General features: G+C 43.9%; 2 protein-coding genes across 2 annotated transcripts; both read left to right on the top strand.

Annotated features, from left to right (window-relative positions):
- Positions 1 to 3,610: 3,610 nt before the first annotated feature.
- her8.2 (hairy-related 8.2) lies at positions 3,611 to 4,868 on the top strand. The gene is made up of 4 exons (XM_028420287.1): positions 3,611 to 3,727; positions 3,844 to 3,939; positions 4,021 to 4,099; positions 4,501 to 4,868. The coding sequence occupies exons 1-4, from the start codon at positions 3,665 to 3,667 to the stop codon at positions 4,866 to 4,868; spliced, it is 606 nt and encodes a 201-aa protein (XP_028276088.1). The 5' UTR covers positions 3,611 to 3,664.
- A 2,833-nt stretch (positions 4,869 to 7,701) lies between these two features.
- her13 (hairy-related 13) lies at positions 7,702 to 9,968 on the top strand. The gene is made up of 4 exons (XM_028419998.1): positions 7,702 to 8,062; positions 8,333 to 8,419; positions 8,505 to 8,586; positions 8,987 to 9,968. Exons 1-4 carry the CDS (start codon positions 7,982 to 7,984, stop codon positions 9,451 to 9,453), a joined length of 717 nt encoding a protein of 238 aa, XP_028275799.1. The 5' UTR covers positions 7,702 to 7,981; the 3' UTR covers positions 9,454 to 9,968.
- The last annotated feature ends 3,792 nt before the right edge of the window (positions 9,969 to 13,760 follow it).

Genomic DNA, 13,760 nt, shown 5'->3' with positions numbered 1-13,760 from the left:
CCGGCCATCTGATGTCACTGCACCGGTGGTGTCTGCACGCTGCGTGGAGGACGTGCGGCCGCAGGGGGCGCGCTCAACTCACTGTCACAGGCTCACAGCAGGTTAATGCTGCTGGAGGGATGTTGATTGACTTTTATTGCTTTCAGTATATATTAAAGATATAACTCTTGTGATTACATAGAGAAAAAATATGTACGGGATTCTTATTATTATTATAGAAGTATCTAAAATATGAAACAATATCTATATTATTAAATATCTGGGCATTTTCTTCACCAGGCTGAAGCTCACAGTCTGAAACTACAGGCAAAGTCTGGCACTGCATCTTAGTGGCAGTGACTGCATATAGAAAATAAATACTGCTGCTCAAAGAATCTTTCATACGCTTAAGGAAAACCTGAGGATACAGCAGACAGAGACTGCAGTTGCCTAGGTGACCTGAATGCTGACAACAGGTGGTGCAAACTGCAGTGGAGCTCCATGGATGTTAACCCTTTTTTTTCTTTTTAACCAAATCCCTGTTTATAGGACACACTTGTGTGATGCTGGGGGTCAACGGATGGAGATGAATGCAGTAGAATCTGATTGCAAGGGGCTGGCTGGCAAAGTCTCATGAGAATGCAGTAAACTTCATATTAGTAATTAACACCACCACTTGTAGTTTTTTGGTAGAATGTTCCCTTACAGGCAGCTGGAGGTATAATCAGCTTCTGGATGTTAATAGTGGAGTTCTGAAGGATGCAGCAGAAAGAGAGTCTGACTGACCAAACCTGCAGAGAAGGGCTTAGGAGTCCATCTGGATGTGAGACCACTTGCCAAAATGTTCAGGCAAAGGATGAGATGGAAGCCTGATGCCCCATGTTTCTAGACACCTGCACGGCTCCACCTCTGAAGTCAGGAGCTTTGGTGACAGGTTAGGACCACATGACATGTTGATTGAAAAAAATGTACACCTCGTTTACATAATTTAACTTTAACCGGCGAGCCTGAAGGACAAACTGGAGCAGACCGGGGTGGACCACCTGCTGTCAGAGTGGATCAGGGACTACCTCACAAACCGACCACAGTTTGTGAGAGCCCAGAACTGTGTGTCTGACCTGCTCACCTGTAGCACGGGTGCCCCTCAGGGGACTGTCCTGGCCCCCTTCCTCTTCACCCTCTACACGTCGGACTTCAGACACAACACTGACGGCTGTGTGCTGCAGAAGTTCTCTGATGACACTGCGATTGTTGGTCTCATCAGTGACTACGACGACGCAGAGTACAGAGGACTGACGCATCCAGGGAATGGACATTGAGCAGGTGGACTCTTACAAATACCTGGGTATTCACCTCAACAACAAACTGGACTGGACTCACCACACAGACGCACTGTACAGGAAGGGCCAGAGCAGGCTCTACCTGCTGAGGAGACTGCGGTCTTTTGGAGTGAGAGGGGCACTCCTGAAGACCTTTTATGACTCTGTGGTGGCATCGGTCATTCTGTATACTGTGGTCTGCTGGAACAGCAGCATCACTGAGAGGGAGAGGAAGAAGCTGGACAGAGTCATCAGGAAGTCCAGCTCTGTCCTGGGCTGCTCTCTAGGCTCAGTGCAGGAGGTGGGTGACAGGAGGGTCCTGACAAAACTGACATCCATGCGGGAGAATGAGTCCCACCCCCTGCAGGACACCCTGTCAGCTCTGCAGAGCAGCTTCAGTGGGAGACTGCTCCACCCTCAGTGTGTGAAGGAGAGATAGAGAAGGTCTTTCCTTCCTGCTGCTGTCAGACTGTATAATAAACACTTCTGATAGGTGCAATACTCACACACCACAGTGTACAATAAATTATTTATTTAGTTTTTGATGCACTGTGTACAGTTTATAAACCACTTCTACCTCCACTCACCTGTGCAATAACTGTTAATATGTAAACTGTTTTTTTTATTCTATTCTATTCTATATTTTATTGGTAGTTTATTTTATCATGTATCTTTCCTAACTTATCCTTTGCTGTCTGTATCTGCTGTTGCAAAAATGCAATTTCCCCACTGTGGGACTAATAAAGGTTTCTTAATCTTAATCTTAATCTTTAACAGTGCAAGTTTTGTGTAACTTCTTTTTTCTCCTCAGATCTCAGATAACAGGTGAAAGATCAGCTGCATGAAGCAGGTGTGGCATGGACGGTGCAGAGCTGCAAAAATACCCCAAGTCAATTATTAACTTTAAAGTGTTTGCATAAAAACTCCATACATTTTTTTTAAAGTGCGTTGCCTAAAAAATAGCCTAAAGAAGTGAGACATACAGGCTATGCAGACTTAAGCTGGATCTGAGTCTGTCTCAGCTTTGAGGAACTTTCAGTTTGTTTGTCTTTCTCAAGTATAATCCTATTTTTTTTAGTGAAATGCTCTGCAAACATCACTGTACACTACCTGACCTGCACCACAACAACATGAGACATAGTAACACACTGAGAGACATAGTGGGGCATCTAGCAGTTAAACAGGAGATGAATATTAGACTTTTGCTGGTGGCCAAAACCTGACTTTAAATGAAAAAAAATAGTTCACATAATAATTAATTAATTTAATTAGTTTACATGAAATGCACAAGGAGTGTGTGATCAGTTGTTCAGAGGCATTAATTGGTGAATCAATACAACCTACTTATCAATATTAAAATTGACCAGTAACGACCATGACCCTCTAAATAAACCTTATTAGTGCTCTCCTAAAGGCTGCATATGTAACACCTGCATGGCCACTGGTCATCCACTGGTCCCCTGCCAAAGCTTCAGCGTCCTCCTTCTCCTCCCCAGCCGCAGTGTCCACCCACTCTAGAGGTTATTACTCTCTTCATGCCGATTAGGTTTGGATGAATAGCGGCCTTTGTTCGGCCCCGTTTCCCACGACCCGGCATTCGCCTGGCAGTCGCGTGGCTCTGAAACAGGGGCCCTCGCTTTAAGGGACCCAAAGGTTGGGGGACATCTGGTCAATCTGACATCTGCTCGCTAACTGTTTATAGCAGATGTCTAACATTTGAAAAGACGGAATGTGATCAAAGCTTCAAACTGAGATGTGATGTGTTCAGGTTCTCCTCCCGCAGCATCTCTTATGGAATGCTGAATATTGCGCGTTTTGGAGATTAAAGCAGGCTTTGGTTGCTAATGGCTGATTAAAAAAATCATCCTGCATGTGAACAGATATATTCTCAGGTGATTTGTCCGTGTATTGTGTGTTCCTGTGAGCTTTGGGGAAATAGGTTTGGCCTTTTTGCAGGTAGTGTAATGTTGCTCTTGAAAAGAATGGGCGAGGGGCTCCCCGGAGTAAAGCGCGGTAATTGCACACTCTTGTTCATCCCTGGGAGAAGAGGAAACTGCAGTTTTTTGTTGTTGTGTGGAGGGTTGGAGGGAGGGGTGTAGTGCATGGTTTCAGGCTGGACATCTGTCGCTTGTGAGCACTTTTTTCTCTTTCTAGGACGGTTCTCTCTGTTATTGAATGGAGCCAGTGACCTGTCAGTCTTGACTGATGGGACCCCGTGTGTGGGAAAATCCCACAGCCAAAGAGTTGGAGCATTCACATGCTAATTGCGCCCTATAAATAAGAGGGTCGTGCCGCGCCGAGGACCCTAGAGACGCGCTGAGATTCAGAGGAGAAGGGACAGAAAGTGCAACCAAGGAAAAAAAAACATGACTGCTTCATCTATGGCGCACAACGTGGAGAAACATCCCAATGCCAAGGAGGAGAGAAAGGTATTTTACACAAGGAAATACTACAGATGAGATTCTTTCTTAGCTCGCTGTGCCTGCGCGCTCCGGCGTGGTGCCTCTCCACCTCTTATCCAAGCGTCATTTCGTTACTCTTACAGCTGAGGAAGCCGCTCATTGAGAGGAAGCGCCGGGAGAGGATAAACAATTGTTTGGATCAGCTGAAAGAAACTGTGATTGAAGCGTTCAGGCTTGACGTGAGTATATTTACCCTCACATGTCTTTATCTTCTCTATGAATCAGGTTGACTGACTTTAAGGTCGCTGTTCTCTCTACAGCAATCCAAGCTGGAGAAAGCGGATATTCTGGAGATGACAGTGAAACATCTACAGAACATCCAGAATAATAAACTCAATGGTAAGAAACGTGGCGCTGTCTTTGTGTCACGTGGTTTCACGTACTGTCTTCAGTTTTAGTTTCATTTACCAGAGATATTAAAGAAAAACTGTGCGTAACAAGTGGATAAATACACAGAGGTATACAGGGTAAAGTCTATTGACCTAGTTGGCAGTCAGACAGCAGGGGGCAGCATCGGCACGTGCAATTCAAAATGTTCCACATCTCATCAAAGAGTAACGATCAGAGACAGGTCACTGTTAATGGATAGAAGTGGAAACGTTTTCAGTAAACCCTGGACTTATGCATTTTGAGCCATATTTAAAAACTCACACACTGTTATTAAATCTAGGCCTTGTCGTCACCACTAGGGGTCACTGTGACACATGTAGCCTCACTCCTCCTGTCTTCTTCCCACTCAGACACCACATTAGGCCTGGAGGCCCAGCAGAGATACAGCACAGGGTACATACAGTGCATGCACGAGGTCCACAACATGCTCCTCACCTGCGAGTGGATGGACAAAACTCTGGGCTCCCGTCTGCTCAACCACCTCCTCAAGTCTCTGCCCAGGTCCACTGAAGAGCGGACCCTCACTCAACCATCTCCAAGACATGATGTCCCTCCTCCAACTAGCCAAGCCATCCCAGGCACACCCCTCAGAGGTGACCCCCTGGCTGGGAGGCAGCCGCGCAGAGAGGGACCCTCCTGCCACGTGGCTGGACGTCAGGAGAGACCAGCACTGCACAGCTCCCACCTGGGGATGCTGGAGATGTGGAGGCCCTGGTGAACTGTTGGATTATTGATCTCAGTTTTGTTAGACCATCCTCTGTTATGTATCTTATAGATATGCTGCTCAGAAGACAAACGTGTGGGGCAGTTTTGTTCCAGTTATTATATTGTAGGTGTGCTATAATGATTCTATACAGACCTTTTCTCAGTACTTCCCTTCAGAAGTCGACTTCTTGTAGCCTGCATTATAGAAGGCTCTTATTAATCTTTCATGTATTTATTGTATTAACAGCTTTATTTATTGGATATTATAAAGCATGACGTTGCTTCTTAGACCACTTACTTGGCATTGCATAGGTTTCTATGTTTTCCTACTTTGCTGTATAATTAACCTAAATGATGATATGATAATAATAATTAAATAATAAAATAATTATACACTCACAGTGACTTGGAGAACTTCTGAATTATTATTATTATTATTTTTGAAATATTTTTGAAATAGTGCTTTTTACAGCTTGATATTGCTGTGATACAATGTCTGTTTGGACTTTGTAACATAACATTAGGTAGCAATAGACATTTACTAGTAAAAAGCTATAGGTGACACTTTTTAATGAAATGAAATACCGTAAAACCAATTCTGCTGCTCATTGCATCCTAGCATCATCCAGCTCATTGTTAAGTTTCTAGTGAACAAACTCAAGTCAACAGACTTCCTGCAGCAAGATAAAGTCACAGACACTGTGAGAGTTGGGCACATAAGAGACATTTCTGACCTATGTGAGGAGCACGGACTAAATACTAATGTGAAAGAAGGCTCTATTCTCCATGAGCCTTGTGTGACAGTGAGCATGCACAATAGACTTTATGTACATGACATATGGACATATGGGAAGTGTACCAGTAAGCCATTAAGTGCAGGCACAGCAGCAGAACCCTGGAACCAGCTCACTGATAAAGAATGGAATATATTTTATATTATTAACCAACAAGTTGATGACAGGGTGGCACCATCATATTAGAACTGTTGTTTCATGCCTGTTTGCTGCCGCTTCAGCAGCTTCGGTTAAATATGTGCAGCTGAAGCATTTGCTTAATGATACATCATCTTCTTGACACATATTCTGACACTGTTTCAGTATAACTTCATCCTAAAGGTTGCATTGTGGGTTATCCTGCATAACCAGGACAAAAAAGACATCATGCTCTCGAGTTTTTAAAATTCTATTTTTTGATCAATACTTTGAAAGGAAGTGCAGTCACATCTTTAATCATCTTTAATATCAGAAAACCTGGGTCAATAAAACCACAAGATAAGTGAGGAGAGGTGTTTCTGTGGGAACCATCCCAGTGCTTGTCAAAACTTCTAAGAGGTGTTAATTATAACAAATAATTTGTAATTAGAAGTCATTGCCAGTAATGTGTGATTTGACGTTGAAAAGACAAGGACAATTTCAAGGTTCAAGTTTTGGGCACCAATGCCTATACCTCTGCAGGCAAAAACCATCAGGGTGGCTCATATGGTCAAAAAGTCTTCTAGTGCGCTGGCGTTTTTACAAAGATGTTATTCATCATCGGGTTCAGGGAAGTAGAAGGGTGCATATGGCCCATTCTATTATTACCGTTATGATGGCCGCCACATGGAGCCAGGCGGCGGGTCTGAAGACTGAGGCAGTGAGAGGGGGACGTCTGGTCCCCTAGCTGAGCTCTCCAACAAAAGCGAGTCGAGACAGCTGCTCTCTCCACAGTCCACACACCATTAAAGCCCTGGAACACGGATCTAGGGGGTGGCGAGGTGCCAAAAAACTCCACTTCAAAGGTCTGAAGCGCTTCCTTCATTTGGAGTACAATATACAGTTTAGCACTGTTTTTGTGCGGAAATGCTGCGTAATTGTGGAAATGCTGTGCGTAAAAGAACACCTGGAAATACATCAGTGCCTCTACCTGGAGGGCTGTACAGAATCATGCGCGTTTCTCTTTAGAGTACACCGAGCGGCCTTATTGTATGGCTGATTTGCATGATAATAAGGTTCAAAACATAAACAAGGGCAGGGGGGTTGAGAACTCTTACTAGACAAATACAAATGGTCATTGTGTTGCATCCAAACGCAGAAAACCATGCTTATCAAACATGTCCTAACCAGTGCCATGTTGTTTTAGTTATTACCACTTCATATTTTGCAAGTTTACACATGCATCACAGTCACTAACAACATCATGGATGCTGGAGATTATAGGAAAAAACAACCAGATATTATAATCTCTCGTAGCAGAGCAGGCAACGTGAGAATGCAGTTGCACACAAATCAGAAGTCACCAAACAACGGGGAGAACAAACGAGGCGCAGGCCAACACCTGTCGTTTTCTTTGGAGAAGGGCCCTTAATTCCCCCGGCTGATTCAGTTTAGGCCGAGGGGCCGCCAGCAGCAGCTGCCAACTGAAGGCATCGCGTTACATCCGCCAAACAGCCGGGTAAATCTGCTGAGGCACGGACACAAGCGCCGACGGAAAGAAGAATGGGTAGGGCAGGAAAAAAAATCTGATCTGAAAATGTGCACTGAAAGTGAGCAAAAAAATGAATTATAAGCTACAAATATAAAGTGATACTTCTTATTTTAAGGGCAATTTTATTCGATTATTCCATAACCAAATCTTCAGTGGCGCTTCAGAATAAATCAACATTAAAATAAGCTACATTCAAATGCATCACCATCCTCCATTCTAATGAATGCTGCACAGTTGAATGAACAGTGCGCATTGGCACCAAGGAGCAGAGGAAGGAAAACAGTGCAGTCGTTCCCCAAACACAACAAATTGTCTGATTAAAGCCCGTCCAGCTCCTCAGGGCGCAGACCGGGCTGACCGCAGACAAAGGGAGTGAGCGCTCATTGGCTCCGGCCGTGTGCGCTCTGTTGTCCCCCAGCGAGAGCAGCACAGCCCCTATTCACATGTTAATAAGCCCCTATAAATACTAACAACAGCCACTCAGCGCCAGCAGCACGTCTCACTAGGATTGAACAATAAACACAGGGCGCCTCGCCTTGTCTGCGAGTTTGTCGATTTTTTTTCTGCCTGTAACCGGTTCCGTTTGCCAGCTGCCCCTCGCGGAAGACTCAGGAGGCAGAAAGCAGCAGTGGGAGAAGCCACAGAAACGCTGATCCAACCAACATGGCTCCCTCGGCTCGGCCCAACAGTACCGGACTGGATGAGGATGAGTCCTACTACGGGATTCAGAAAGCGGACAGAAAGGTACCTGCTGTGGGACTGATGATGATGGCACTCTCTGGACACAATGACGCACTTGTCACTCCACTTGTGCGCTGCGTCTGCGGAGTTTTAAGCCTGGAGTGTTTTGCTCCACATGAATACTAATGATGTTTTCACTCATTTACAACTCATATTTGCAACTTTAATCTGCCAGAGAAGAAGGAGAAATGGCCGTGATGTGGACAGACGGCCCTTTCTGTCTTTGAGTTCATTTTCTGTCACTTAGGTCTGATCCTCTCTGTCTTTCTGCAGACTAGGAAACCTCTGGTGGAGAAGAAAAGGCGAGCCCGCATCAATGAGAGTTTGCTGGAGCTGCGGACTCTGCTGGCAGATGCAGACGTGAGTACAGAGGCGCACACACTGCACCTTATTTCAACTGGCCCTGGATTCTGATGAAGCTCATGTCATATGCTTGTTTCCACAGTCTCATTCCAAGATGGAGAATGCAGAAGTGCTGGAGATGACAGTGAAAAAGGTGGAGGACATACTGAAGAACAGAAATCAAGGTCTGGACACATTCACAGATACAATTAGGTCCACTGAACCCCACTAATCTGTAGAGGTATTAAAAAAACCCATTATCAGGATTATGATGCATACAGGTGTTTAACTAATCTATACAGAAAGAGTCAACATCTTCTAATTTCCAGGTGATATCCCACCAGTGAACTGACATCAGCTTGTATAATCTGTATTTGAAGAAGCTGACTCAGTTTGGATTAAAGATCTTCTAGTAAAATCACTCACAGGCAACAGGCTAATCTATAATTAATTCATCTTAAGGGGGTGGTGCCCAAATAATAGCTCATGTCACCAACTTTGCACATGTTTTTATGTTGTAGCTATAACATTTTTTAATAATGAAATTATATAGTTTTTTAAACAAATGTGAAATGTCTCCCACAGAAACAGACACACTTAACCGAGAAGCCAGTGAGAGGTTTGCAGCTGGCTACATCCAGTGCATGCACGAGGTCCACATGTTTGTGTCCAACTGCCCTGGGATAGACGCAACAGTGGCAGCCGAGCTCCTGAACCACCTCCTGGAGTGTATGCCCCTGAACGAGGACCACCTCCAGGATGTGTTGATGGACCTAATCACAGACTCTCCAGGGAACAACAGCAGCACTTGGAACGGAGGCAGCGAGGGTCTCTGCATGAACCTGGCTTCTCCAGGAGGACGGAGCATCTCCAGTGGCTCGTCCTCGGCCCTCTCCCCGGCCCCTTCCACCATGTCCAGCGAGGACTTGTGCTCCGACCTGGACGAGACCGACAGCGAGCACAACCAGAGCTCCACAGAGGGCATGGAGAACAGGGAGGCCCTGAGCATGCCTACCATGACCTATCCTCGGTCCATGTGGAGACCTTGGTAGGCAGGGTTGGATGGATACGTTTGGGATATGATGAAGCAGAGACTGTGGGCTTTCTTTTTTATGATTGGTACACTAAAAAAATTCCACCCTACAACATGTGAGCATCATTTGGGGCTGTAGGATTTCTGGACTCATATACCCCAGCTAAGAAAACTGACCACTCGCATGGATTTTCATCTGGGTTCCTGCAATGATGACCAATATTCAGATCTATAAGAGACAAAAGAGCTTCAGTTATCCACACTGCATTGGAGCTGATGATGGTTTTATGAGAAGACCACCACTGTGGATTTTGTCTTCACCCATATACAGAATACAGCAGCCTTCCCTCTGTATTCTGGGAAATAAAGGAAATTAGTAAATGAAGTCAACAGTTAAATATTACACAAAATTATTAATGGAAGAAAGTGGATTTTTCCTTTGTCTCATCAGAGGGGCCATGCATCTCCCTGGGCTCCTCTGGACATTGTGGCGTCCCCTCTTGTGATGTTTCCTGGGATTAGAAAAAAAAAACTCTCAACACACTTATAATTACCCAACAAAGGACAGAAGAGGAACATTCGACACTTGTTTTGTCTATATAACTCTGTGTATATGGGATTTGTATGAGGATAAAAGCTCTTTTTTTAGAAACAGAAGTTCGGCAATGCCTCCGATTAATATAAAATTTTCTATTGTATTTCATAAATTCATGTAGTTTATTGGACGAGTAGTCTCCTTAAGAATGACCACTTTATGTTGTAATGATGTGTAGAAGTGTCTTGCAAGTCAAATGTCTGAATTTGTAGAATAAAATAATTAAGTGAGATGATATGTCTGGTGTGACTGAAACAGCCTAAAAAGGTTCAAATTGTTATAGTTTGGTAAGAAATGATTAGACATTCCCCATAAAAGATAAGAGAATAAGATAATAGTAATGAAACTCATACACAGACAGAATCAGACTTTGTATTCTGCACAGTTCTTAACCTTTTCTATACTATTGTTTTGGTATTTTTTGACTATTTAATCAATGACGTGTAATACACGACACATTAAAAGTATCCCGAACATTCTCTATATTCTACCCCTCAGCACTCTCCTCTGTGTGTGCACATGAAAGACACGTCGCACCTCTCTAAACGTGTCTTCTCTCTCACTTCACTTGTAATGACCGCTTTAACAAATGCCTGTTAGATCCTGCCTGGACCAGCCGTCAATACACAGACCTGCGGTTTCTCCTCACATGGCCCCTCAGTCCTGGTAGAAAATCTGATGTAACGGATTAAGATTAAGAAACCTTTATTAGTCCCACAAGATAAATGTTTCCACGCTTAGTGACGTTCTCATCTCTCGATATCATAGCTGGAAACTACACCGTGATTGTTGTCAGATGATGTCGGACTGCTTGAAGTGAGGGCAATTGTGTCCCAGGTGGAGGGGGTGGAGGAAGAGGAGGAGGACCTGGGTGTGTGAATGTCAGAGGAAACACATTGAAATGGGAGCGGACGAGACACGGTGATCAAAGCTGCTGGTGACCATTTGACAGAGGAGCGTCACAGTTTAAAAGGACACAAGTAGGCTCAGATTCCTCAAAGACACACACACACACACACACACACACACACACACACACAGGGCCTCATGGCTTTTGACTGACGCCTGATTATCAAGACCTACAGACATCAGAGGAGGCATGGTTAGAGTGGGGAAATAAAACTCAGAGGAGGTGTTTTTGTAGCTGGTTGAAGTGAAGTAAGAATCTTTCAGCATCCCCCAGTCTGTCAGCTAATTGTCCCACTAACTCTTTTAGAGTGTGCAGATATGTTTACTTTGTACAGCAGAAACAAATATGTGCAATTTTGGCTTTGTGGCAATGATGTTCCATGATAAATGTTCAAAGTTTAGTCAGTGGTTTAGCAGCCTGATGGCCTGCGGATAGAAACTTTTTTTTTTCCCCATGCAATGAATGCTTCACTGAAGTTCACTTTGCCAGAACAGAGTGACAGTGAACAGGCCACTGTCATTGTCACCAAACAGCAAGCTGGAGGAAAAGAGCTGCTTGTTTTATGATAAGATCATCATTAGTCCCCTCAGGGAAATTCACAGTGTTACAGCAGGAAAAGCATTTGTAAGAAGAAAAAAATATACAATTATTAAAATTAGATCAATAAAAATGAACACAAGGTGAATGAATGTTTGAATAAAGAACAGAATAATGTGACTTCAGTACTGAACTGTTACTGCACATTATGATCTGGTGAAAATGACAATGAACGTTATTTACATAAGAGCTGTGACACAGACACACACACTGACACACACACTGACAAACACACAGACACACACACAGGCACACACAGACACACACACACACTAACACACACACCGACACACATACTGACACACACACACAGACACACAAACTGACACACACGTACCGAGAACACACACACACTGAGAACACACACTGACACACACAGACACACACTGACACACACACACACACACACACACACACACACTGACACACAGACACACACACACACACTGACACACAGACACACACACTGACACACACTGACACACACACTGACACTGCCTGTTTGTGGTGATATGACATAAATGTGTATTAATTAGAATATTACCGCGCTTAATTAGATAATCCATAAAACGGGGGGTGTTTAGGTAGGCATACAGATCAGGCTTAATGACTGTGGGAACTCAAACTAATGCATGTCACTATAATCTGCTGAGTGAAACTGACAGTCGACAGACTGAACACATTACCAGGTTTAGCTTTCGCGGGTAAAAAAAAATCAGAGATGAGGGAGGACTTGTCTGACCACATGCATTGGCTGTGTGTTTGTGACTGTGCATATTAATTCTGAGGTTAAAGGTCGGTGCAGTGCAACAGTTGGCGTGAGAGAGATTCAACGGCAGAGGCGAGCATATGGTGCTGAAAGAGATCCCCCCAGGGACGCTGCCATCCTTCGGTCCCCTCAACTGTCTTTGACTGTGAGAGAACAATCGGCTCTTATTGGGACAAATATGTGCCTCACACAATACACTTCACGATTTTATCTACTTTTTACATGAAAACATTGTTTTGAAATGTCCCATGCAGCTCTTTATGGATGACAAATGCACAACCGGAAACTACCAAGGACACAAGAGCATCAGTAGGCCTGGAGCCATGCAAGTTTTACCAGAACAATACAATAAAACATAAACTCCGAACACAAACACAGCGTAGTGCAGAGGGGATTACAGTCAACACATGCCAGATTAAAAAGCCTGGAAGGGCTACAGGTGAGTTGCTGTTAATCACTGGCATGCTTTTATTCTTGCAAGAAGTTGCAGTCAGTTACACAGACGGAAGTCTCTGAAGAAATGCTCAGGTTGTCTCTGAGCAGCTCCCTTCTTATACCCTCTGTTATCTGACAATCACAAGCCATAACAGAGCCATACATAGTTAATGATAGGTAACACAAGCATAGGAAGACACAAAGTCAGCCCTTTAGGGTAAGGTCAAAGGCTTATATGTTTTACATACATACATTATATAAGTGCATAGTTCCCAGAAAAAAAGGCTTTCTCTGAGAACACATGTATAAGAACTGGAATTTTCCAGAAATCTCAGAAACAGTTGCCTTAGCTGATGACCTTCCTGTGTCAACCCATTGACCTCCAAGAAAAGCAGGACAGCTTCCATGTCAAAGGGAAGGGGCGTCAAAATCTCCCTCAGGACACACTGGTGTCCTCCATTCTCTAAGATTCTTACTCATGAACTGTCAACTCAATTTTGTTTGCAGCCAGTAAGTTCAATATGCTGATTTGGATATACTTGGATACACTTAGTAATTGCCAAGTTTGGGTGCAATCAGGTTAGCTGCAGTCGTAACAAAGTCACACATGAGTCATACAGGTTGTATTTCTGTAGTTTTATTACAACATTTCTTCCATGTTTCAACACATCTCACCTACAAAAATGCACAGAACTGTGCTAGTTTAATATACCACAGACGGTGGCAATGAGACAAATTTACATGACCATACACACAAACATCATATGTCAGTACCGTGTGTATACAGTTAGAGATCAGGGCGCCTCCAGCGGCCCACCAGTGTGCTTGAAAACGGATTCCCTCTTTGCCACGCCTTATAAGAAAAGTAAGGCTTAATCACAACCAGCTTTCTTTGTTTTTTTTCACACAATTTTTCAAGATGAATAAATGGTATTCTGGGTTTATACACAAGTGAGCGCTGGAGGTCCCAACAGGGATATTTTGCACAGAAAGAGACAATAGAGATAGACTGCATTTCCT

Source organism: Parambassis ranga, chromosome 13 (genome assembly GCF_900634625.1).
Source record: "Parambassis ranga chromosome 13, fParRan2.1, whole genome shotgun sequence".
NCBI lineage: Eukaryota > Metazoa > Chordata > Actinopteri > Ambassidae > Parambassis > Parambassis ranga.
Note: the sequence above shows the minus strand (reverse complement) of the source record. Positions and strands in the feature narration are given on the sequence as shown.

Coding starts and splice junctions, on each gene's coding strand:
- her8.2 (XM_028420287.1), top strand. CDS start 3,665: ATGACTGCTTCATCTATGGCGCACAACGTGGAGAAACATCCCAATGCC. Junction 3,728..3,843: donor ATGCCAAGGAGGAGAGAAAG/GTATTTTACACA, acceptor TTACTCTTACAG/CTGAGGAAGCCGCTCATTGA. Junction 4,100..4,500: donor CCAGAATAATAAACTCAATG/GTAAGAAACGTG, acceptor CTTCCCACTCAG/ACACCACATTAGGCCTGGAG.
- her13 (XM_028419998.1), top strand. CDS start 7,982: ATGGCTCCCTCGGCTCGGCCCAACAGTACCGGACTGGATGAGGATGAG. Junction 8,063..8,332: donor TTCAGAAAGCGGACAGAAAG/GTACCTGCTGTG, acceptor GTCTTTCTGCAG/ACTAGGAAACCTCTGGTGGA. Junction 8,420..8,504: donor CTCTGCTGGCAGATGCAGAC/GTGAGTACAGAG, acceptor TTGTTTCCACAG/TCTCATTCCAAGATGGAGAA.